At 40.1% G+C, this 26,666-nt stretch overlaps 1 protein-coding gene across 1 annotated transcript in view; it reads right to left on the bottom strand.

Annotated features, from left to right (window-relative positions):
* The window catches only part of USH2A (usherin), a 588,113-nt gene that overhangs the window by 382,492 nt on the left and 178,955 nt on the right, over positions 1 to 26,666 (bottom strand). Inside the window, exons 21-28 of the mRNA XM_056852957.1 lie at positions 26,152 to 26,282; positions 16,317 to 16,443; positions 14,269 to 14,370; positions 13,194 to 13,382; positions 11,598 to 11,732; positions 4,370 to 4,639; positions 1,782 to 1,985; positions 1,598 to 1,678 (exon numbers count right to left, since the gene is read on the bottom strand). Coding sequence (XP_056708935.1) covers positions 1,598 to 1,678; positions 1,782 to 1,985; positions 4,370 to 4,639; positions 11,598 to 11,732; positions 13,194 to 13,382; positions 14,269 to 14,370; positions 16,317 to 16,443; positions 26,152 to 26,282 — 1,239 coding nt within the window. The remainder of the gene's footprint in view (positions 1 to 1,597; positions 1,679 to 1,781; positions 1,986 to 4,369; positions 4,640 to 11,597; positions 11,733 to 13,193; positions 13,383 to 14,268; positions 14,371 to 16,316; positions 16,444 to 26,151; positions 26,283 to 26,666) is intronic.

Raw genomic sequence — 26,666 nt, 5'->3', positions numbered from 1 at the left:
TACAAGTCAAAACTTTTATTTTGGTAAGTGTTGAAAGCAGCTTTTGTGGTGTAAGGACATTACAGTACCAGCTTGCAAGAGGGCTAATTGGAGAAGTCATATTTCAGAGTTGCTCTGGCATTTTATATCAGCAATTGAGATACTTATTATAGAATTTCATCAGTCTCCCTGGTACAAAGGGAAATCTCAGCAAGAGAAATTATAAGATCCAGGCTAAAATGTAAAATCATAAGATAGAGGCTAAAATGTAAATCTAGGCTAAAAGCCATTCCAAAAGCTTAAGAAAAAGAGTAGGATTTTATACCCTGCTTTTCTCTACCTTAAGGAGCCTCAAAGCAGCTTACACCTTCCCTTCTTCTCCCCACAACAGGCAACTTGTGAGGTAGGCAAGGCTGAGAAAGTTCTGAGAGAACTGTGACTGGCCCCAGGAAGCTTCATGTGGCGGAATGGGGAATCAAACCCGGTTCTCCAGATTAGTGTCCACTACTCTTAACCACCACATCACTACACCACACTGGCTCTTAATACTGCCATATTTTCTTTATAAAGTCCAAAACAAAGATCTGTTATTCAGATGAATGCTTATCAAACATTCAGTGTTTCTGTGACTCACAGCCTAAAAAAAATAGGCTAAATTAAACTAAAATTGGCCTATATCAACATAGATTGCTCTCTTAGCTAATATACATATTTATGCATTTGTCTCATATGTCTATCAGATGTATTATCTGAAAACATTTCAAATGTACATTGCAAAAATGCCTACTTGTGTACTATTTTTTTTTAAATAGGACATCATCAGATGATACATCTAATAAATGGAGTAGGACTAGGAATGATAGAAATTTGAAACAGAACTGTTATCTGAACAAAGGGCAAACATTAAATTTGACATGTTAAGCAATTCAGAACATGGTATTACATCAGTAGAAACATAGTGTGTTTTCCTGTACCAGTCTGTTGTAATGTAGCCCCATTCCCTTTACAAAAATGCCCTCCTACACAATTCAGTTTTACATAGTTTGCAAAATACCAAGAGCGTGGGAGCCTTCCTGACTTCCTCAGGCAGGCCATTCCACAGGGTGTTGGCCACTACAGAGAAAGCATATATACAGGCTATTGTTGATCTTGCCCATGTGTAAGGTGGCACCTTCAGAAAGTCCTGTTAAGGTGAGTGAAGCTGTTGTAGCTGTGAAGAAGTGGTCTTGCACACAGGAGGGTTCAAGGCCATGAAGGGCTTTCTTTGTGATAGCCAATGTCTTTAACGGAGTTTGGTAACTGTTGCGGAGCCAATGGAGTGACTGCAGAATGGGTGTAGTATCTGGCACAATATTATGTGGATGTGCCCACTGAAATTAAGTAATTTGAACTCTGGTTATTTATTTGTTTAAAAGCGTTTATAGCCAACCTATTCCCTATGGACTTAAGAACTGTAACCTTTTTCTGCCAAATATACATGGCTTATGGTTGAACTTTAAATATCCCTGATTTCAGTGTGATTTTACTTTCAAGTGATGTCTTGGTGGGTTTTTTTGTTTGTTTGATACTAGCAACTTTAAAATGTGATATGGAAACAAAACATGGGAACATCAGTTACCTGATTCCCTTGTGCGGCCACGATTCCAGGCACTAGACGCAGATCCTCCTTTGTTAGAAGCAATTACCCGATAAAGATATTCTTAAAGGCAAGAAAGAGAGAGAAAGAGACTAAATGTGAGAATACATTATTGCAAGTTGAACTAAAACCATACAGCTGTTCATATAAGGAGCCAATGTGGTACCTGTAAATGGCTGAAGACCACTATCATAAACACTCTGCTCTTTTCCTTGGTACACTAGGATGGAGTCATTTCCCCGGCAGTTAACGGCACTGTCAGTTGATAGGCATCCGTCCAGATTGACTCTGACAGCACTGCTGGACACAGATGCCAAGTTAACGACAGCACCTCGTGTAAATTTAACATCCTTCATGCAGCCACCAAAACCTAGCAAATAGTAAGGGATTAGTATCACATAAAGGGCTTCAGTTGTTAATTAAGAATCATGTTTTGCTTCTCACCGTGCTACATTTCAGTGATAAAGAAAGCTGAATGTAAATGTTAAACTTCAAGTTATGTTTGAGAAATGATTTTTAAAATGATACTTAAACTGAGATGGAACAATCACTGTGGAATTTCTATCATTCTGAAAAGTACATGGATTATTCAACAGCCAGCCTACAAGGATAAACTTAATTTTTTCCCCTCTTACCACCATGTGTTCTAACACATTGACATAAAACGGGTGCAAAACACTGATTTGAAGAAATAACTCCCCTCATATTTCACTGCTTTCTCATAAATGTATATCATATCTTGATATGATACAGGAGCAAGCTGGGACGTAATTTTAAGCTATTTATGATTGGGGAAAAATCACTTCATGGTTATTATCACAAAATATTATGTACTCTAAATGTTGTATTGTAACCATAATATAAATATCAGCAGAGCAGCACTAATTTGCCATGCCTTGTTTTTTAAATGAGTTAAACTTGGTGAGAAGGGAGTTCTGTGTTTTCATTCCGTCGTAACATCACACCTATCTAAATGTTACACACAAATGAGTGGAACAACCTTCCAAACAGCTGCTTTTGTTATAGAACAGCCACTTTGTGAGGGGGACGTTTTCAATGGAGGATGTTTGACACTTTCTCCATTCATTATTTTTCTGCAGCACCACCCCCTTTCATATCTTTACTTTCTTTGGAATTCCAGAAGTATTAAGGCTTACAGAGCTTGGAGAAGAAACAACAACCCAGAGCGGGTAAAATAACTATGGCTCCCCAATGTTTCTCTGCTGAAAATCCTAGAACAGATATTCTATAGCAAAAGCAGCCCAGATTTTGTTACCTGCCTTTGTATATAATGCTCAGTATATTATGCTTAGTATATAGTGCTTAGTTAATAATGTGCATGCCCTAACCTATGTGCCATAGTCAGATGCCATTCCCAACATCCTGGGTGTTTATTTACAATCTGCATACAAAAATCTGCCAATGTAAATATCAATGGGACAGCAGTTCAGCCCACCCTTAGTTAACATGGCAACATGGGCCAAAGTTGCTCTTCCTGTATTCCAACAAGAAATTTTCTTTCCACCTCCAAATGGCCTGCTTAGGGATTTCCCCTTCCCTATTGTCTTTTGTGGAAATCCACAGTAAAGACCAAGAATGAACTGGGTAAGGTTGTTCACTGGTACATAGGACAATGGACAACTTTAATTGAGGGGAATACAGAGATGGGCTTGCCAATAATGTCAAAAATGCAAACCCTGGTATATCCCTGATGCCTTGAAGTTGGCTGGAAATCTCTGGAGGGTCATAGCTCCAGAGCCCTGACAGTTTGCTCTTTGGCAATCAGTTTCTGGCTGTGGTGAACAGGGAATGTGGCTGTGAGCCTGGATCAGGCTGCACATAATTGTTATCCAGGGAACAGCACTATCCTATCTCAATAAAAGGGGAAAAGATTTACACAAATGTTAATGTTAACTTCAGGGTTGATTTGTACAACACTGCCGACTGTTGATAATAACCTAGTTATTATTTCTTGTCTTCTTTTAGGGGCAAGAGAAATTATTTAAAAGTCAGCTGTGTGTATATGTGCATTATACAGGGCCAGTATCAAGGACTGACAAATCATGAAGCTGCCAGGGTCCCTGGACACTGCTGACCCCTGAGAGCTAATTGTTGCTTGCCCTCTCTCTCCCCCCCTCCCTGGGTGGCAACAAGAACAGCAAGATTAGGCTCCCAAAGGAATTCCACCTTTCTTTCCCACAATGTACACGTAAGATGTCCCCTCCACATGCCAAACAGCACAGGGAGGAATGCACCGGTGGTGGAAGCAGCTGTTTCTAGTGGCCACTGCTTGTTTGCTCACTTGAGTAATTTGGCAGTATCTGTTGCCCACTCATCTGTCCATCACCCTCTAGATATATGTGGTACCAGGAAGAGTGGGTGCAACTCTTTCCTGCTCCTTTTAACCATATGTCTGACACTGGTACGTTTAAAACTTCTGACACCAAAGGAAAGAAGGACCAAAGAAGGATTCAGAGAGGTAACATTGTGGACCAAATCCCCCAGATCCTATGGTCCTAATCAACCATCCTAGTAGTGACTGAAAGTTACTACAACCTAGATCTTTGTTAGCCCTTTCTCAAATTCTTTCTACTCAAAGAGGAAGAAGTCATAACTGGGACAGAAGAACCACCACATATCATTTTATTTTTTGGGAGATCAAAAATAGAGAACAAGCTATTTCTTGGTTATTTCTGGTCAGTATAAATGCATATACATATCTATTTTTTGTTTTGTTTTGGCTATAACACACACCTTCCTGTAATCCCAGTTCCTTAAAGGCATCCTGGATCTCATCTGGGATTCCTCCAATGTAGACTGGAGAATTTACAATCAGCTCTTCTAAACCAGGTTCCACCACCTGCTCTGTCAGTTCATTCACGCTTGCTGAAACTACCAATCCGTCTTTTTTCAGAATAACCCTTTTCCAATCTCCATCACAATAGGACAATCCTAACCAGAGATTCACGTGTGTAGAGACAAAGCTGGTTTTTAGCAGAAACCTTAGGATTCCATTTTTTAGTTCTGCCTGTAGTTTTGAAGTTAAAATAGAAAAAAAAGACTGTTGGGAAAAATAAGACAAAAGAAATGCATAGCATGCATTTCAACAATTCAACCAAAGCACAGATTATAAAACCTATACATCAAAACCTTAGAGGGGAGCACTACTTCTACAAAATAAAGAACACAAAAACAGGATTGCACTTAACTCTAACTCTTGTTCGCAGAGTGTCTTCTGTGCAGGCCCACACTGGGATGGTGTAAGTGTGGGACAGCCATGGAGAAGAACTTTCCAACTTCAATAGATTGAAAAGGCACTCCTCCCCCTGGCGCACGAGGTGACATTTTATCACCAAAACCATCACATCCCATGAGGAAGGAGCACCATTTCCCTCAGTTCTGCTGAGCTCCTGGAGACTCCAAGAAACATACAAGAGAGCTCACAGTGGGGCAGGAAGGAGGGAATGTGGGCTTGCACAGAAGACGCTCGATGAACAACAGTTACAGGTAAGTGCAACCCTATATTCATCTTCGGTCTTCTGTGCAGTCCCACATTGGGAGACTAACAAGCTAATCACCAATCATGGTGGGAGTGAGCCTCTCATTCAAAGAAAGAATGCAATACACAATTTTTCCAACTTCTGACTCTTTCCTGAAATTGGTGTCCACAGCGTAGTGACAGATGAAAGTGTCGGAGAAGGACCATGTAGCAGCTCTGAAGACATTCGTCAGAGCATCCTTCCGTGGACCATAGGTTTAATCATAACAACTGTAACATCGTAGCAAGAGAAACCATATGAAATGTTTTAACAGTAACAAACTTATTCAACTGATGGAGATCTAAAATGAGGCCCATTTTTACCCCCCCTTTTTGGACACCAGGAAGTATCTGGAATAGGAGCCATTGGTTAATTTAGACACAGTGACCTGTCAGACAGCTCCTTTAGATAGGAGGAATATCTGAAGCAATAGTTTCAGCAGTCCAGTCCCAAATGGTAAGGTATGCCTAGTGGCAGCTTCTCTAAGAATTCTAATCTGCAGCCTTTTTGGATAACAGAATGCCCGCCCCCCCAAGAGTCAGACATAGCAATTGTGGAAAAAGGGGACCAGCTTCTCCAAAAAAAAGGAGGAAGATTGGTCCAATTGTGGTCGTAGTCAGAAGATGGACTTTTGACCCTGGTGGGAGTCTTTAGGGGACTGTATCTGAGGATGTTTGGTCTTGGACCTAAGTGCCCTTTGCCTAACCTGTGACTGAGGAGGAGGATAAAAACACTGTGATGAATATTGATAAGGAGGATATTTGTGATACCTCTGATGAGCCTGGTGATATTGTTGTCTGGGTAGGAATCGCTATCTATATGGTTGTAGAACAGGCACAACCAGTTTTCTTATTTTTCTTGATCTAGGCCAAAGTTTCAACAGTTTTTGCTGAGAAAAGCTGACAGCCTTCAAAAGGTGGGCCCTCCACCTTAGAACAAGTCTCAGGAGGCACCGCGGTAGATCTCAACTAGGTGTAATGCTTGAGGGTGATGGCAGAAACTATGGAATGGGCCAAGCAACCAGCTGCGAGACAGCCAGCATTTATCTACTGCTTTAACAGTTTAACAGCTTCAGCCTGCAGGACCTTAGCCAAAGCATGCTTGTCCTTGGGAATCAGCTCAAGGAAGGAGAACATTCATTTCCAAGCAAAAAGTTGGCATGCTGCCATAATGGCCTGATAGTTGGCTATGCACAGATTATGTGTGGAAGAGGAGTAGACCTTCCTACCAATAGCATCTATCTTGCAGCCTTCTTTATCTGTAGGGACAGAATGGGAGCCCTGCTTGTACTTTATCTGTTACAGTGAGGTGTGTGTGTGTGAAAAGAAACATGTGTCCTCCTGGTATACCTTATACATATTTTCTGCCTTGTGCAAAGTTGGTGGAAGGGAAATTGGTTTGTCCCAGATTTAAGTGGTGATGTCCAAAAAACCTTCCAGCATGGGAAATGCCACGGTAACACGAGCCATGCACAGCATTTGTTCAGGAAAAAACCTGTAGGTCCTCATTGGGAGATGCCACAGTGGCATCACCCAGAGCTTCATCTAGAGATAGATCTAAGGGAAACTTGGAACCAATGTCAGACTGTGAAACCTTTTCATCATCATCAGAAGCCAAGATCTGATAAATCATAGGTTCCTGAAAAAGGGGAGCTGGAATCAACAGAACATGTGGTTAGAATGGCACTGAAGCAGCTGATGAAACTGACTGCTGATGCAAATAGAAGTCACCTCATTCAGAATCATAGGCTGGTGCCAGTAAGTATGGGTAAGGTGGCCTCAGAACTGGAGGGTAAGGAGCTGTCCGAGGCATGCTATATGGAACTGACTGTGGTGGAACCGAATATTACTTCTTTGGTGCGGAAACCAAAGGTAGATCCTTCTGTAGGTGCTTACCCTCCAATAAACAGTCATTGGAATCTTGGAGGTATGGAGATCCTCTTAAAGTATGATGCATTCCTGGACCATTGGCTGCGGAACTGAAGGGGTCTTATCAGACTGCTTAGGCTGAGCCAGAAGCCAAGTCTTATCCACGGGCTTCAATGTGGAATTGGCTTTTTTAGGAGGTGGTTCCAATGCACACTGATGTAAACTTGAAGTTACGCAGGGACCTGGACTGATGCCTAGGCAGATCCAACACCATAACTGGGCAGACAGATTATATTGATTCCAATCAAGAAGACAGCTCCTGTGCAGCAGATGGTTTGCCTGCTGGGTTGAGGGCTTTCTCCAAATGAGCAGCCTTAAGCGGGAGGCCCTATCTCTTTTCACCTTTGGGATGAACTGTTGGCAGTGGCACCAAGCCCCAACATTATGCGACTCACCGGGGCAGAGAAGACAAGTATGTGCTTATCAGTCTGTGTCATTTTAGTGTCACACTTTTTGAACAAGGATTTCTGAGCCATTGTGAAAATCCACAGAATGACTCAGGAGTGAAGACAAAAAGAAATTGAAGAGAACACTAGAGGAAGACCTTTCCAGTTGGCTGAGAGAACTGAGGAAAAATGGCGCTCCTTCCTCATGGTGTGTGATGATTTCAGTGGGAAAACCTCACCTCATGCACTCTGGGGGAACAGTAATACTTTTCAATCTTTTGCAGCTAGCAAGTTCTTCTCCAAGGCTGGCCTGCATGTGCACAGACCCAATAGGGGACTGCACAGAAGAGTGAAGAAGAAGCAAACATTATAGTAACATTCATGATTTTGAAATGTGAAGTTTTGAATCACAGAGAACTATTCCTCAGACTGAACATATGAAGGGGGGCTATTTGGGGGGGCAAATGATGTACTTGGCTGTCCAAAAGCTATATGTTTGCCCTGTCTCAAAATGCAGTAAAGAAATTGGAAGAGATAATTAAGTCATGATCATAGGGTATATCACACACATGGCCAACACAGTATTAACTGAAACTATATGTGTGTGTATGTGTGTATTCAATATTCCTTATTTTATTTTTGTAAAAGTTTAAAATAATGATTTTCTTATATTGGGTCAGGGGTAGATTTATGAGTTAGTTTATCTAATAGATAATTCACAGTGGGTAGCCGTGTTACTCTGTCTGCAGTAGTAGAAAAGAGCAAGAGTCCAGTAGCACCTTAAAGACTAACAAAAATATTTTCTGGCAGGGTATGAGCTTTCGTGAGCCACAGCTCACTTCTTCAGATACTTCAGATACTTCAGTATCTGAAGAAGTGAGCTGTGGCTCACGAAAGCTCATACCCTGCCAGAAAATATTTTTGTTAGTCTTTAAGGTGCTACTGGACTCTTGCTCTTTTTTATCTAATAGAAGCACACATCATCAAAATATTTGTTTTCTAGTTAAATTGCCTGCATGATTTAAAATAGACAACACTGTATCTTGTTTGGGAGACAGAAGCAAATATATTGCGAGATTCAAAACTGTCTAGGTCAGGGAAAAAATGACATTTAAATAAGGTTCTTTGGGGGGGGGTTAATAAGGCCACAGGGAAAAAAAACCCAACACTGCAGCCATCCATGCCAAAACCTTATTATGTGAAATAAAGAGGGCAAATTAAGATACATATCTTCTCCTCAAAGAAACGCTTGTTTATTCCCTATCATCTTCTTGTATCGTGTGTCAATATAAAATTGTGTTACCAAATGGGTAGCTAGGACACAATTTTTAGCAAAAATGACCCCAGCCGCTCAAACAAGCGTTTCCAGTTGCCAGCTCAATAGTGTCCCTCATCCCCTCTTGTCCTTTCATCTTCTGAATTCAAAGACAGAAGCTACACAAAAGCAGTCATTGAGCTGTCACACACTGCTTTCCAATGAGACTTTAATGTTAGTTCTCATGAAAGACTATATAATCCCATCTGTTATGATCCGTTAAGGGAAGAAACTGGCTGCACATAATAAAATAATATAATAATTCACAGCGAATGGCAGCGTGAGGGGACCTTGTGAAGAGAAAATGTACTGTATGCTGTTATCCCATGTATCTCTCCTGTTACGGCCATCACCATACATATTGCAAAAGAAAAGGGTCTGCGATTCTGGACAGAAAGGTAAAATTGGTACCCTGCACACCAACGATGTCTTGGGCATACTTTATGTAGGAAGCTTGTTTTGACATAGGATGTCAAGCCAGTACTGAAGGCTGAATATTTAAGTGCCACTCATTCAGACTATTATTTGTGGGCTCAAATATGCATGAGCATCTTCGGCTGCCACTGTCATGCCTATGCAAAAATGACAAAGGACCAATTGCAAAGGACATCCTCAACAATGCATAAATGTAACATGCTCAGCAATACCAAGAATAATATAAAGAAAAATCAAACTAGATATGGTATAACTCCAGGCAGTGATGAAGAAATTATTTTTACTGGGAAATCTGATCAAAATATCACACACACACACATCCTTGCAGTGAAAAGCTCATTTTCCACAAACCATGTTGCTATTCTATATTACGTTCAAATAAGTGGTCTGAGTTCTGTATTGATTTTACACCCCAAATTGGCAAGTTCCTTTAAAAATGAGGTACTCAGTTGGATACAGTGGCTTACGTTTGGCTATGGGAAATGCAAGTTCATAGGTGAAATGAATTTGTGGCTCAAAATTGCTTCCAAAAGTTTGTAATTGTATTCTGCATATAATTATATAACATATGTAATTTATTATGTATATATATAATGAATGTATATACACACACATATACTGAATGTATACACAGAATGAATTCATTCATTCTTGTACCTTGATTTCTTTAACATTACACACTCAGCCATTAAGCTCAATGGGTGATCATTTGGCCATCATTTACTTACTCTTCTGGGCATGGAGCAGGGGTCACTGGGGGTGTGGGAGGGAGGTACTTATGAATTTTCTGCATTGTGCAGGGGATTGGACTAGATGACCCTGGCGGTCCCTTCCAACTCTTTGATTCTATGATTCTACTCTCAGCCTGACTTATCTCACAGGGTCATTGTGGGAGTAAATGAAGGAATAGAACCATATATGCAGTTGTGGAAGAAGGTCAAGGGAAAAAAATCTAATAAGCAGATAGAAACTAGTATCACAATGAATTTTTATGGCCGCACAATTCTCCTGATCCAAAGGGACTGATTCATGTACATAAATAATTTTATTTGTTGAATTTCATACCCAAGCAGGGATTTTGGTTTCCCACATCTATGTCCAACTCTCTAGCCATTGGTTACAGGTCTGACCTGTTTTTGTAATATGCTGGTATGTGGCCAGATGAATGCCATCAGAAGGTGCTCATCTGTTTATTTATTTATTCACCCTGTCTTTCTCACTGAGACTCGAGGCAGATTTCACAGTGTAAGTCCCAATAACCAACAGGATGGGACATCCTCTAAACCATGCAATAGGATGGGGAGGGCGGAAATCTGAAAACAAACAGGAATCTGAAACAGAGCTAAAACAATGCATAATTAGGCAGAAGATGGGAAAGTGAATGCCAGAATTGTACCACATGCCATCCCTAGCTGTGCATATTTTGAGAGAGACTGCACCTTTGAATTGAACTGTTTCTATTCACCACCATCCTAGAGATGGTTTTGTGTATGTGTGATACAACTGTATGAATGGTTCTTTTTGTGTATTTATGAGTGCGAATTATATTAGACACGGTAGCATATAAATAGTTTTTGCACTTATAAGTATTCTTCGCTCCTGTACTGATTTCCTAATCTCTTGATACTAGTACAGTGGTGTCTATTTTTCCCCCAATCCCTAGCATATCAGCATCAACCATGTAAAACCCTAATCAGCCCTCTCAAAGTAATCACCTGTTCGGAAAGGAGAGAATGCTTGAGTATAACAGCTGTTGTGCTGCTCTTTGCTGTGCTCCAAACATGGCTTGATCAAGGCCAACAGGACTTAGACTGTAACCCTCCGGGCAAGGACCAAGTCACTTCTGAATTCTTTATAACACTTAGTATAATGTTAGTGCTGAAGAATGTTAAATACTAATGGATGACCTATTAGAACAACTTCAACTTCTAACAATCTGTGCTCCCATGATTGTATAAAGGTAGAGAAACCAGATGGCCTTGCAGTGAAACACATTAGTGAAATGGCAGAAGACAAAAATCAATACGAAACTATTCTTCCTAGCTATAAAACTATACAGGAAAGTAGATTAGGTCACAGAGGTTATGGGAATATCGCTATATCTAAAAAAAAAAATCAAGGACCTAATGAACAATCTTTATGGATAGACATCCCAATTCATAAAACTACTACTATGATTAGGCTGCTGCTCTCCAGATTAGGAGAAAGATAACGAGTGACCTCGATTGACAGATTCAGAGAAAGAAATAAAATGACAATGGATGGGTTTTCTCGTGTAAATTTGTCATGCCATGTTTTTACTCTAAGATGAGCTATTCTTGCCCATGCAAGTATACTTCAATTTGCAAATAACCTATTTTAAAACAAAAGTGTTAGAACCTACAGCAAGGAAATCCAGCCCTTCTTTGTTGTAAATGAACAGAAGTAATCCATTTAGCTGGTCTGTTTTAAATGTAAAGGAGACCTCAATGTCCAGGCCACCAAGAAGAAGATTTGAATGGAGTTCCAGGAAACCTTAAGGAAAAAAGGAAGGAAGGTATCAAAGTAGACAATGTTATGTTACAGTTGCTATAACTATTATACAAGGGAAAATTCAGAATTGTATGCAACAAATGCACGGCTCACTTGAGTCTTGTATTTAAAAACCCCTATAAAATGCATATGCTGCAATCTATACAATACAATAAAAGATTAATGTCATTCATGGAGGCTTCCTCATTCCAGCGTGCATGTCCTTCTGTAATGTGTGGGGAAGCCCTGTCAAGTGGAAAATAGAGGCTGCACAATAGCCCTGCTTTTAATAACGAATGGCTTTGGTCTGAAATGGTTTTCTGCATTCTCAAGAAATACTCACTTCTCCAAACAAGAATCCAAGCGATGGTACATTTCAGCCCTCTCACAGAGGTCAGATTCTATCACAAAGTTGGTAAACATACAGAGCATGTGCACTCTGATATTATGAGATCCATCTTGGAGCAAGGGATGCTATAGTGAGAAGGAACCACTTTGCCATTTCCATCTGCACAATCATAGCACTTCAGACATTACTCTCAGTGGAGTACTAGGAAAAGTTGCAGTGCACCAGCTTCCTTATCTCTATCGGTGGCTTATTTAGTGGGTCTAAGGGAGATGGAGATATGGATCAGGGTCTTATTAGCCGTGGCTTTGAGATTATATACCATCAGCTGCCCCAGACTGCTTGACCTCGTTATCTTGCATGTGACCTGCAATCCATGGCTTGGATCCAGCAATGCTCAAGAGGAAACATAAATGGAAACATAAATAAACATAAAGCACAAGACCTAGTGCTTTCCTCCCTATTATAGTATTTATAAATTACTTGCATAAGATCTTGTCCAAGCAGAAACCCAAATGGGTATGTGTGTGTGTGTTTGTGTGTGTGTGTGTGTAAAGTGCAGTCAAATCGCAGCCGACTTTTGGCGACCCCTTTTTGGGGTTTTCATGGCAAGAAACTAACAGAGGTGGTTTGCCGGTGCCTTCCTCTGCACAGCAACCCTGGTATTCCTTGGTGGTCTCCCATCCAAATACTAACCAGGGCTGACCCTGCTTAGCTTCTGAGATCTGACGAGATCAGGCTAGCCTAGGCCATCCAGGTCAGGGCCAAATGGGTATACAATAAGCATATTTTAGCACAAGTGGCTACCACAGTCCTTTTCTTGCCTTTCCACTTACCAAATAGTCTAGCACAAGCAAAAAATCGGCATCAAACTTCAAATCTGGTTAGGTAAACAACTGAGGGGATATATAATGGCTGGATTTTCTAGGAGTTTTGTCGGAAATTTAGGACTTGTACTTATTGGATCTTTAAATTTTTAGGTACATATTAGCTCATTATAGTATGTGTCCCACCCCTCACTCCTGAAATAAAATAGTAAATAATAAACTTTCCTCCAATTCACAACATTCAAACAAACAAACAAATAAAGCACAAACAATTTTAACATGTTCTTGTACCTTTCCCGAGAAAATGTACTCCATTTGCAAGAACACTGGGACACCCTTCCCAGCTCTGATAAACATTTCTTTGTTGTGTGGCTTCTTGCCATTGTAAAGGTTCCCAGACTTCATATGGATGGTGTACCTTTTTCAAAAACACATCTCTGAGACAACCCACAAAGCCTTTTGTGACGATTTTAGTAACGCCTGCCAAAAAAATTTAAGACGTTAATTGATTAAAACTCATGTCATGAATTCATTGGGACTGAAATGTGAAACTGATTTATTTTACAACTTCATATAGCCAGATTAGTTGATACAGCCGATCATAGATGTAGGTGTTTAGCTCTGAAAAGAAAGTGACAGCGTATCCCTTGTAGTAGCTCTGAACCTTAATTTCAACCCAAGCCCCAGAGCAGTGCAAAGAGCTTGAGGAGAGGAGAGTGCAAGTTTAGGGAGGAGCCATTGCAGCATTTTACTTGGCACTTGCCGTCTAGTAACTTGAACGCCATGATTTTTCTTTAGCTTCTGTGATACAAACAGTACTTTGTATCACAAAAGCCAAAGAAACACTATCACACCGAAGTTTGAATATAATTTTTCAGTATCCAATATGTGTGCATTTTAGAACTTTCACCACAAGCTGCTTAAAATAAAGAACATGCTAAGGGAAAAATTATGCATACTAAAGATTTAGTTAAATGTAGATATGATACGCAAGCAAAGGACGGAACAGCTGATTAAAGTGCAGCTTCTCTGCACTGCCAGCAAAGATCTACCAATACTAATCATAACTAGGGTTTCCAGGTCCCTCTTTGCTATTGGTGGGAGATTTTTGGGGCCGAGCCTGAGGAAGGAGGGGAGGGACTTCAATGCCATAGAGTTCAATGGCCGAAGCGGCCATTTTCTCCAGGTGAACTGATCTCTATCAGCTGGAGATCAGTTGAATTAGCAGGAGATCTCCTGCTACTACCTGGTAGTTGGCAACCCTAATCATAACAGAACTGGGCAAGTCTACCACACAAACCACTTATTCTAAAATCATTCAAGGATATTTCACGTGTGTCAGGCAATGAGCTGCAAGTCTTCTCACCTGTATCTTTTCTTAGGATTGTAAAATTCTGTGGAAGTCCTCCAATAAAAATTCCTGAGCTCTCTCCGATGATGGTACTACCACTAGTAGCCGAAGAAGAACCTAAGAACAGGAGAGTGTGTTCTTTCATTCTGTACTGTTGTGAAGTAGAACATCTTAGATAAAGATATACCACTCTAGAAAAAGTACATGATGAAATGTATAGCAAAATGTACAACAGGATGAAAATGGGAAGCTTTGTCTTTAAAAAGTAGTATTTGCATGTTGTACTAGCACACCTTACACCGAAAGGGTCTGCGGATGTGGTGCAGGATGTCCTGACTCCCTGTCTCATATTCTTTTGGACTGCCATCTTTATGATTTCCTAAGAGGAAACCTAATAAAACCTATAGTTTTGAACTTTTCATCAAATAATACGACAATACTTTACAAACTATTAGCCGATAAGGATCCTGAGGTAACCAAAAACGTGGCAGAATTTTTGGTGATAGTAGTCAACCGATGGATATCTAGCCGGAAGTAGAATTACAACATTAAGAAATTATTTATTTTAATTTTATTTTACTCTAACTTTTATCCTTTTATATACTGCAGATTGTACTATGCCAATAAAGGTATTTAAAATTTGAACTAGCACACCTTCTTGCAGGAGTGGCATGCGGGCAAAGGGAGGAACAAGAACTACTCTTGGGACTAGAACTATATTACCTCAATGATCCCTCCTTCCTGTCCTGTTTTAATCCCTATTTTTGTGTGCTTTACATTTTGACTTTAATTGAATTGTTTTTATGATGTGTTTTATAATGTTGTTAGTCACTTTGGTGGCCCTGATTGGGCAAAAAGGTAGGGTAAAAATTCTGTAAATAAATAGATGCTGCCAACATTTGTTTTAGGATTAACACAAAGATGGGGGTGAGCATGGATTTGCTAAAATAATTTCTTCAACATTTTGAATTTTTTAAAAAATCAATCATGAGTTAAAATAATGTCCTTGATTAGGGATTATTTTCAGTCAGCTTCTCTGCCTGCAGCCATTTTGAGGCACTTGAGAAGTTCAGATACATAGACTTCCACTGTGGGTTAAAAGCTCAACGTATGCATGTTTGCAGATTGTTAACAGGAGTTAATACCTTATTTTGGAACAAAGTAGCAATAAAGTTATTCCACAAGCAAATTGCTCCCTATTATGTCCCCTGATAAAGAGCTCTTAAAATGTGCTGGAATTTATCATTCTAGTATCAATCAACAGTTGTTTGGTGCACCATGGCATATGGGATGCTGCTCTAGGCAGACAGAGCTGTCCTTTGGATCATTGTTCCTGCCTTGTTGCTGCTTTCCGCTATATGTAAATGTTGGAATATCTCAGTCAAGAGTGCCTAAGCGTTCAAGTAACAAGAGACAAAGAGTAGAATCCCAGAGTGCAATCATGGGATGGGGAAGGGAGGGGAAATATTTATTTAAATTAGGATTAGATTAATTTGGGGTGTTCCAGGTGTACCCCTCATCTTGCAGTTCCAAATCCCAAATTCTCCTAGAATATTGGGGTTTGTACATTCCCTCTAACATCAGTGAAACATGGCTCTTTTTGGTGGACATTATTGCTAACTTGCTCACCATTTTTAAAAAATCTCTCATATACCCTGCAACCAGAGGGAGCCATAATTTGCCCTGTTTCATCAACATATTTTCATATGTACTCAAGACTTTTACAAAGATTGCATATATGTGCTTCCAAATGCATTTTTGAAAAAGCAGGTGTACAACAGAGATCTGTAAATGTGTACTTGTTAAAAACTGTGTGCAGCAGCCCCTATAATTTCTACTCCATCTTCTTGAACCTTTGGTGCAGAGTAGGAAAAAATGAATGCGAAAGCTTTTGAGTGATGGCCATATGACACCAATGTATCTGCAAATCATTTTGGAGGTCAGGAATAGTAACTCAAGATAGGTTTACAAAATGAAAAATTTAACAGGGAAAAAAGATTAAGTGGCAGTTACTCCTGAGAAAACAAATAATAATCATACAAATTGATAGGAAAGAATGTTACCTGTGAACTGCCCATCCACTGTGACTGCTCCAAAAGCTTGATTTCTTACCGCAGTTATATGGTGCCAGCTATTATCATTATATTGTCTTCCACCATCGTTATCTGGAGTTAATGCTACAGCAGATCCCTTTTAAAAATGTTTAAATGGTTAATAAAGCATTTTCATTTAAAACATTCAGTCATACAGCCTTAATCATAGAATCATAGAGTTTGAAGGGGCCATACAGGCCATCTAGTCCAACCCCCTGCTTAATAAAGGATCAGCCTAGACCTAGAGCATCCCTGACAAGTGTTTGTCCAGCCTCTGCATAAAGACTGCCAGTGAGGGGGAGCTCACCATCTCCCTAGGTAGCTGATTCCACTGTTGAACAACTCTTACTGTAAAGAAAATATCCTAATTTTTCCTTGAGGTACATGTGCAACATAAAGATAAATGAGTATAAAGTATGTTTATGTGGGGTCGCATCCCACAGTGTAAGAAGTTTTGCTCTAGACAACTCACTTGAGGCAGCTTGTGAAGCAAAACCAGGCTTGCCATTTTTCTACCAGGAGTGGTGATCCCCACCCCCACCCCATGTTTCCCACCACCTGTGGCCAGCAGGAGAAAAATAATGGGGGAGGGAATTTGCTGTTGGGTGATAGCATGACATCACATCTGGGGGAAACCCAGAAATGATGTCAAACTGTTTTAAGAATCAACAAAAACTCTATGGTGTTACCATAGAGTTTCTGGCAATTCCTTTAGAGGTGTGGTGTCACTTTTAGGTTTTCTCTGGAAGTGATAATTGGCAGCGCACCCTCAATTGGCAGAGCCATCAATTGGCAGCGCGCCCATATCACCCCCACTTAACTCCTATCAGTTGTTTGCTACTGGCTGGCAACCCTAAGTTGATAACTATTAGAACTCCAACATTAAAAACAGGGCAGATTACCAAAGTATTGCTATGGTTCAGTGGCGCTGAAGGAGAAATAAGCAAGAACAAAATTTCAACTTTATTTTACAAAAAGCTCTATTTACAGTGTGGAGTGCAGGTAGAAGAATATATAGATATTAGTGTGTCTTCATTCTGCATCTAAACACACAAAAATCAATATCACTTTTTTGACACTAATTACATCCTTTTTCCAAACACCCTGCAGATTATTTATGGAAAGAACTGTAAAGCACCATGCCTAGAACCTTGAAGAGCACTACATTGCTAAAAACCATGCTGAGCCTATAGATAGGTACATAAAGACACCCATCATAGAACAATCAGTCTAGCCCTTAAAAGCACAGTCACACATCAAAACAGAGTCTGCTGCAACATTTGAAAGTGACAGCTTTGTACTCTTATTTGTATGTAAAGAATAGGTTCAAAACCAGATCTCTTTCTAATCATAATTTGATCCATTTTTTTATTAAAACAAATGCCCGTAAAGGCATGCAGAATTGTAAACTATTATATGAAAGGCATGGTTTTAGTGATATGAATGATCAGGTAAAGAAACCCTACATATGTTTTAGATTTTTAAGGCACGGAACAGAGGGAGGAGAAAATAACAGAAAAGCATAATGTCAGTGGCAGTGCTCATGCAGTCTTCTTTGCGAGTCCTAGTTTTGGCAAACTGCAATTGATGAGAAGGCAAACCTCTGTTTGGGTTGTAACACTTCAGGACTATCCAGTGAAAGCATTTGTTTGACTGTTCCTCCATATAAAAAAATCCCAGTACATAGGAAGTGCCAAAGAGAAAGCCACGCTAGCACCATGCTCAGGGATTTTTTTTTAAATAGAGCAGCTAGTCCAATAGGTGAGCTCCTTTCATCCCATCTGAAGTGGTACAGTCCTGAAAGACACCTCCTTATGTGCTTTTTTAATGAAAATTAGGCCATAGTATTCTAAATGAATAGGATTGCCAACCTCCAGATGGGGCCAGGAGATCTGACTATAGAGATCAGTTCTAAAAACAGGAGATAGAATAGAATAGAATCATAGAGTTGGAAGGGACCACCAGGGTCATCTAGTCCAACCCCCTGCACAATGCAGGAATTTCACAACTACCTCCCCCCCACACACCCAGTGACCCCTACCCCATGCCCAGAAGATGGCCAAGATGCCCTCCCTCTCATAAACTGCCTAAGGTCATAGAATCAGCATTGCTGACAGATGGCCATCTAGCCTCTGCTTAAAAACCTCCAGGGATGGAGCATTTACCACCTCTTGAGGAAGCCTGTTCCACTGAGGAACCGCTCTGTTAGAAAATTCTTCCTAATGTCTAGATGAATCTCCTGGCCCCATCTGGAGGATGGCAATCCTATTCATTGATCCTATTCATTGATCTCTGAGTATAGAGATTAGTTACCCTGGAGAAAATGGCTGCTTTGGAGGAGGGACTCTATGGCATTGTACCATGCTGAGGTTCTTCCCCAAACCCTGCCCTCTCAAGGCTCTGCCTCCCAAATCTCCAGATTTGGACAAGGTATGTCTAGCATGAAATTTTGTACATAATAAAAATCTAATATGGGAAGATGTTCCAGGATCTCATTCCAATGATGTACATTTTTTTGAAAACTAAAATCTGAAAAGGAAACATAACTAACAGTCAAACCTACAACTGCACAAAAATACTAACAATGAATCTAACACAGGTGGTGATATTGAGCATATTTTCAGCAGCTACCACAGAAGTAATGGCTCCATCACTCAACCCTGCATCTAGAGTTCTTACATATATGTCCCTGCAGAAGTCCCTACTGCAAAGAGACCTATGTATTAATCACAATGTAATTCATGTTTTAATTTTGCATGTGCATTTATCATTGTCCTAATGGAAGGTGTTGATACCATATACAAGCCCTTGAATGTATCTCTCAAGCAAAAATCACATTATTCAAAGGGCTTTCCTTGTCTTTTCCCTTTTCATACTTCTTTTGTAAAGTTCATTACAAAACCCAGGATCCTACATCTTCTAGTAAGATATATTTCAGATTTTATTGTAAAAAAGCAGTGATTATATACCAGTTCATTCCTTGGAGAATCATCACTTTTTTTAAACCCGATGTCATCTTGACACGCAGATAGGGTTTACATAAAAGTTCTCTGCCTGTGGTAATAATGCATTTACAGACTAATATGCTTTCCATTTCATACACTATTTTTATTGTCTTTCACCCTATTTCAACATTTTAATATTTTACAAACACACATTTCATTATCGTAGTTTAATAATTAAAACCAGAACTGGTGTCATGCCCAATTAATGTGCCCTGGTAGCATGCCCATTAGTTTTTCCATTAGTGAATTCAACAATACTAATGGGATTACTAGCATGGGATGCTAATTGGGCGTGACATAAGAAACTGGCTTACTTCTTAGCATACCCTTGCTAATGATGAAATTAATGAGCATTTTATTAAATGCTGTCTCATCAAAGTGTACTTAGTTAGCGTTAAAATTGTTACAAACGATGCTGCATGCCAAAGATCAGGTGTCTAAAAAAGTGATCCTTTATATGTTTTGGCTAAATTCTGGAGCATTTTATTTTATTCATCAGAAATTGCATTTGTAGTCATTCTACTTCAACTTTTTAAGCTAAGTAACCATACATGCCAACTAGTGTTTGAATTTGGAGGGAATCACTATGCAGTTTTGTGATTCTTTCCTTTGAATACTTCCGTGACATGTTAAAAGCTGAGTGGCTACAATCTGCAACCCATTTGCTTTCTAACAGTGCTGTCAGTTTTAACAGGACTGCTCTAGAGAAGAAGAAAAAACTTGCAGCCACAGTAATTGAAATTAAGCATTCTGGGTAAAGCAAGATTTTCCACACCTGGACAAGAACAATGCCATTATACAAAGCTTTTTTTGTTTAATGTTATCACTTAGATCATAAGGGGTTTCGAGAAGCTGTGTAGATAAACACAGATTTCTCCTGGAGAAACATGTTGCAGCATCATGGCAGTTATGTACCACAAATTCTGCAAGCTGAAAGGCAAGTAGAAATGAAAAACAAATGCTATACTTATTCAGATAGTTCTAGAATTTCCCCTCCCTAATCTCTAACTTTGTATTAGTGGAGCTGAAATCTTTATGTATAGCAGAAAGACTTACAGTGGTTATCAAAGATGTTCATAGAAAGTTTCTTCCAATGCAAGGTTAAGCATGTAAAGTCTACAGGCCAATATAAACCACCAAGGCTTTTGTGTGTGTACAATTTATTTTCCTGTGCCTGAATGCTATCCATTGTGTACAGAAAATAAATTCTGGTCAAGTTGCCTGTTTCTCCTAGGATTCTCAACTTAAATGCTAATAATTTTTGTTATCTAGTAGATGTGTCATTCCTGACTTACTGGTTTTTAATTGGCTCAGGATCCTGTTATCAAGATGTATAACTTAAGTTTTAAAACAGGAGGTTTTTAAAGTTTTAGGAGAGGAAGCCTGAGGGTTCTCTCTTTTTATGCTGGATTCTATCTGAAGCGGTATATGACTAGTGATTAGTACATGGAGGAACCATATGGTTAATATTATATAAAAGACCTTTGAAATGGCCCAACTGAAGGACTTCTAGAATTTGTAAGGTTTGAGCTCTATTTCCATCCAAGCCAAGCAGGGAAAAAAGCATGTCCCAGGTAAGTTTTGTTTTGCTAGTTTTTAGGCTATATTTTCTGCTGCTTCTATATAATAAAAATAGTTTAGATAAAGATGAGATTTCTGAAGAATATTAACAATGTAGAACCTCATTTTATACCACAGATTTCTTGAAAAAAGGGCTATGTGTCCTGATTAACAAGGCAAACCCAGAACTTTGACAGGGATATACACAACAATTCCTGGCCTTAAAGAGGTTCTGCCCTGTGATTTGCTTTGACTGTGGATTACCCGAATGACCTTAACAATTTGGTAGTGACAGTCATCCCTGCTGGGGGTTTAAAACAGTGTACTAGTTTACTCTCACATACATGAACACAGGAGTTTTAATGCAGTTTTAAAATTAGGAACGAGCACATAATATATTTCTAGTTAGAACAGAGGCCAATTTTAATTTATATACTGGAGTCAATTGTTCAGCAATTATATGTATATATGGATACCTAGAGATTCTTAGGTGAATACAGCATGGCAATTCTCGTATTCTTGAGATTTTTCTAGGTCATTTTATGACAACAACAATTTTCTCGGTTCAATAACAGTCAGATAATTTATTCCTGAGGCAATTGCACTTAGCACATTGCCTAAATCAAGAATGTGTATCTAAAGTGTGTACAATAGGACTAAATACCCTTTTATAGGGAACACTTATAATCAAAAATATACTTTTAAGATGGGATTAATTATACCAATCAGCTGATTAATATTTTGAGCCCTGCATTTAAACACTTAAGAAAGAAGACATGTATACTTCTCCAAACACTTTCTTTTAAAAATGAGTAAAGAACTTGTTTTATTTCTCAATAATGATTTTTTTTACTTTAGCTCCTGCATGAGGAAAGTAGGGTACAGAATTTCATAAGGAATCAGTGTAGCATCTCCTTCCTCACTAGGGTGCCTTCACATTCAGATATTTATATAAAGACTGAACAATAAGAGAACCAGCAAACATCCCTGGTGGACACCCCTCCTAGATGGAATGTCATCAGTAACAATACCAGCAGGGTTTAACCTAATTCTCAGCTTAATGTTAGTGTACAACATCCCTAAAAGTCTCCAGAGTATGTTAAGTTCCTCCAGTAAATCACAATGTTTACTTCTATTTATAGACTCAAAAGCACAGGAGAGGTCTGTGCAAGCTAGGGTTGCCAGGTCCCTCTTCACCACCGGCAGGAGGTTTTGGGGGCGGAGCCTGAGGAGGATGGGGTTTGGGAGGGAAGAGACTTCACTGCCATAGAGTCCAATTGCCAAAGTGGCCATTTTCTCCAGGTGAACTGATCAGTTGTAATAGCAGGAGATCTCTAGCTAGTACCTGGAGGATGGCAACCCTAATGCAAGCCACAAAAACCAACTTTAAAAAATGTAAATATTTATAATTCAAATGATTCAAAATATACTAATATTTGGCAGACCTACTACATCAAAACACTGTCTGCTCTTCTGCCAAAATGTTATTACCTACACCATCTTGCAGTTTAAGAAGAAGATGCTTTGAAAAAAGTTTGGCTGAAATATTGAATAAATATTCAGGTCTGCAGTTGCCAGATCTTGTGCTGCAGATGGGCTGTGCATCTTCATCTCAGCAGGCCCATTCTTCTAAAAGTGGCAGTTCTGAACTTCATCTTAAGCTATTCACTGCTACATCTCCTCCAGCACCCTCCTCCCAGCAGTATTCAGTAGAGACAGAACCATGCACAGGGGCCTCATGAATATCCAAATTGAGGCCGGGCAGAGCTCTCCATTTGCCAGGGTGTCAAAAATTCAAAAGGCAGCAACACTAGGGAAAGGAAGGGGAGCTCATGCTTGACATGACATTGGTACACTGACTACAGAGGGACCCGGTTAAGGGAATGGAGGCTTCATTGGCTTTTTTTCTTGGCCATCTTCTGGTCACTAGGGGTGTGGAGGGGGGAGGTAGTTGTGAATTTCCTGCATTGTGCAGGGGGTTGGACTTGATGGCCCTGGTGGTCCCTTCCAACTCTGATTCTATGAGATATTTGCCCCATTTCCTCATACCTAACAAAACCCGTTCCAATGCTATGTTGATTTGCTGGATGATTTCTTCCTGACTGTTGTATCCCAGGAATAGTCTGGGACCAGGAATAGTCTGGGACAACATAGGGCTTGGAGGGATCTCCCAAAATTGCAGCTTATCTCCAGCCTATAAAGATCACTTCCCCTGGGAAAAACGACTGTTTGGGAGGATGGACTCTATGGCATTATACCCCACTGAGGTCCCCTCCCCAATCCCCAGGCTCCACCCCAACCTCTCCAGGAATTTCCCAACTCAGAGTTGGCAACATTGTCTATACTATTTCCACTACAAGCATTGCCAATAAGCTCTGTGCTTCATAAGTGCCACCTAGGCTGAAGTCCCAGGATTCATAATGAAGTGATCTCTCAACTCTATAGGGCCAATATTTGTCCACCAGGCCTTAGGTGACCTTCTCTTCAGTCCTCCTCCTCTGTTTGAACATGTATCTGGAGAAGACTTAGGTCATTTATGCATGGGAGTTTTATCTGAGGTTCGTTGTTCGCTGGACCCACACTTTCCTGTTGGGAATATATGCACCAGCAGTCTCCAAGCTCAAATCAAGTCCTGCCCTTTTAAATGCTGCTTTGTAATTGGCTTATTTGTAGTACTTACTGTGAGAGAAAATTCCCCCTACCCAAACCCAACTGCCACATAAAAAAGCATTTTAAGAACAACAACATAAAAAACAGAGCAATCTGAAAGAGCAGCGGGGGGAGCCAAACCTCAGTTTAAAAAAGATTTTCTTCTGCTTAGAAAGAGCTCCGAGGAAGCAGGAAGTATTTGAATCCCTGCCTCTGGACATGCTACTTTGTAATTGGCTGTGAGAGAAACCAAGCTTGCGTGTCCTGCACTTTGCCTTCTGCATGCAGATTTCACCCGGGCTTTGCTCAGGGAAGATGGAAGAGTTGGATTAACAGAGGAATGAGAAAACCTGGACATTGTGAGGGCTGGCAGTGAGGTCATCTCTAATGGATGGAAAACTCATGCATAACTCCAAGGAACAACCGAGACAGACCAGGGGGGGAACGTGACTGAAAGTAGCCATGCATAAAAGACCTTAGATGAGCTCCTGTTCTTTTCCGCAATGTTACTGCCTTTTGGATGTTTGGCACCCTGCCTGTCATTGACTAAGTTACTTATCTCTGTCCCTTCTGACCTTGGGCTGCTGCTTTGGTAAATTGACCCTTCCTTGACCTGATCTGTGCTATTTAAGGATGTGCGCCAAGAAACATTTTGTTATAATTTCAGAACCTGAATTGGGGGTAGCTTTACTGTGACTCCTGGTTTTCAGGTGAGACATTACCAATTCAAGTTTCAAATATCTGTGTATGTTTTTTTTCCAGGTTCCAGATTTTTGAGACCATTATTTTAAATGGGTAATGAATTTGAGGGTCTGGGGCGGCTATTTTTAAAGATAATGACACCAAATTTGCAAAGAACATAGTCCTCCCTCTAATCTAAAACCAGAGATGGAGCCATGTTTCAAGAGAATTGGACCAATGGGTCCCATTCTACAGGCTTACAAACAATGGGTCCAAATTCTACAGGCTTACAAACAAGGTGCCCCAACTGTCCTACTGGTAGAGCAAAAAGGGCCCCATACCCACAAATGAGGGAAGGAACGAGAAGGAGCAAGCAAGAACCACAGCTCTGCCTTCTACCCTGACATTCTAACCCCTATGGGGGACTTGGGGGAAAGGGGCTGGACTAGTTGTTTTTCAAGCAAATGACACTATAATTGCAGGGGAGTTAGTGCTACTCATCCACCTAGTTTCAAGAAAATTCTATGGGCCGCCAAACAAGGTGCCTCCAGCCATCCTCTCTGTAGAGAGAAAATGGGCCACACCCCCAAAAAGGAAGGGATGGAAGGAGAAGGAGCCAGTCTTATTCACAGCTTTGCCAGGCTTGCGCAAGCAAGGAATCACCTTCCCCAGGCCACTACCTGGGAAATTCAAAGAATCAAAGAAAAACAAGACCTGAACGCAAAAAAACTACACTTTTTTGGGGGGTGGGGGTGGGGGGGTGTTTTTCATAATGCCCCATGGCACAGAGTGGTAAGCTGCAGTACTGCAGTCCAAGCTCTGCTCATGACCTGAGTTTGATCCCGACGGAAGCTGGTTTTAGGTAGCTGGCTCAAGGCTGACTCAGCCTTCCAACCTTCCGAGGTCGGTAAAATGAGTACCCAGCTTGCTGGGGGTAAAGGGAAGATGACTGGGGAAGGCAATGGCAAACCACCCCGTAAACAAAGTCTGCCTAGTAAACGTCGGGATATGACCTCACCCCATGGGTCAAGAACAACCCGGTGCTTGCACAGGGAACTTTACCTTTTTAAGAATTCCACAGCCATGTAACCATTCTGGAAAATCATGGGAACGACCCAAAATAGCAATTTTCATGTATATTTTCAGCTCAGGAATTCCAGAATGCACACACCAGTGCTATCTGCCTGACTTCACTGGAGTAGCATCCAGTTCCCTTTGGACCACAAAACCTGACTTCTAGTTCCAAACATCCACGTGACTCTGACAGTAACAATTAAAAACAAATTACTGTTACTGCTCAACTGCATTAACCTGCCCACTTCTTATAACATACCATTAATGCCATCAGTTTGCCACATTCATACTATTATGGTTCTCATCGTGTCTTTTACCAAATGGAGATACACATTTATTAAGAACTTTATTATTTTGCAACACAAATAACTTGTTCCTCATTTTTAATTACTTTAAAAAGAAATGTCCTCCATTTTTGCATGGTAGGAAGTTATGTTATCGAGTTTTTGATGCATCTACAAAGATGGTAATTGTGCAATCCTAACCAGAATTACATCCTGCTGAGACCATCAATTTCAATAGTTTTAGAAGGGTGTAACTCTGCTAAGGATTACACTGCAAATTGTACATCCTTACATGCAGTATTTTGTGAAGGCCAAACAACTGTATTCAGCAATATAACTTGTACAACCTTCATAAAGATATGAGTAACTTGAAAGAACCATGAGTCAACTCTTGTCTCTTAAACAACTCCACTATGTCCAATAGATGAACCCATTAACCTTTTCATTCATACTGCAAGTTGGAAAGAAAGAAAAATGATAATCACATGTTATTAAAGGCATAAAATACCACTCAGATAGACAACAAAGTAATGTTTTACTTCCTTACTATACCTGTGGATCAAAGAGGAAGTAAGGACGTCCACTTTGCAATTGAAGTGCAATATATTCCTCTTGATTCCCAGGTGACACAGACAAAAGAATTAGGCCATCAGGCTCTGTAGTTCTAAAGCTCACTTTAATACCTGGTTGGAAATCAAAAGTAGATATTTCATGCATCTGTTATACAAACAAGTCTGACTGCTCAGAAATAGAAAAACAGACCAAGCAAAAGTGCAAAAGCACCATCATTATGCATACTCAAAAGTCATAATCTAAAATACATGGTGTTTCTGAACATGCAGCAAGAATCATACACACAAGAATATATTTTTTCTTTAGGATTTGGGAGAGATCAAGAGACCTTCCTTGTTCTTTCAACAGGTCTCTGGTCTTTAATCGGGTGCAAGCTCCAGACTCTGTAAACTGAAGCTGCTTATACTTTTTATGGTTAACATAGAGCATACACACAGAGCTCTATTAATCACAGGAAAACCTGCCTCCTGTGTAGGATCTTTGCCAATGGAAAT

The sequence above is a fragment of the Euleptes europaea genome, chromosome 7 (assembly GCF_029931775.1).
Source record: "Euleptes europaea isolate rEulEur1 chromosome 7, rEulEur1.hap1, whole genome shotgun sequence".
NCBI classification, from domain to species: domain Eukaryota; kingdom Metazoa; phylum Chordata; class Lepidosauria; order Squamata; family Sphaerodactylidae; genus Euleptes; species Euleptes europaea.
The sequence above is the reverse complement of the archived record's forward strand: the minus strand, read 5'-3'. Positions and strand labels throughout refer to the sequence as shown.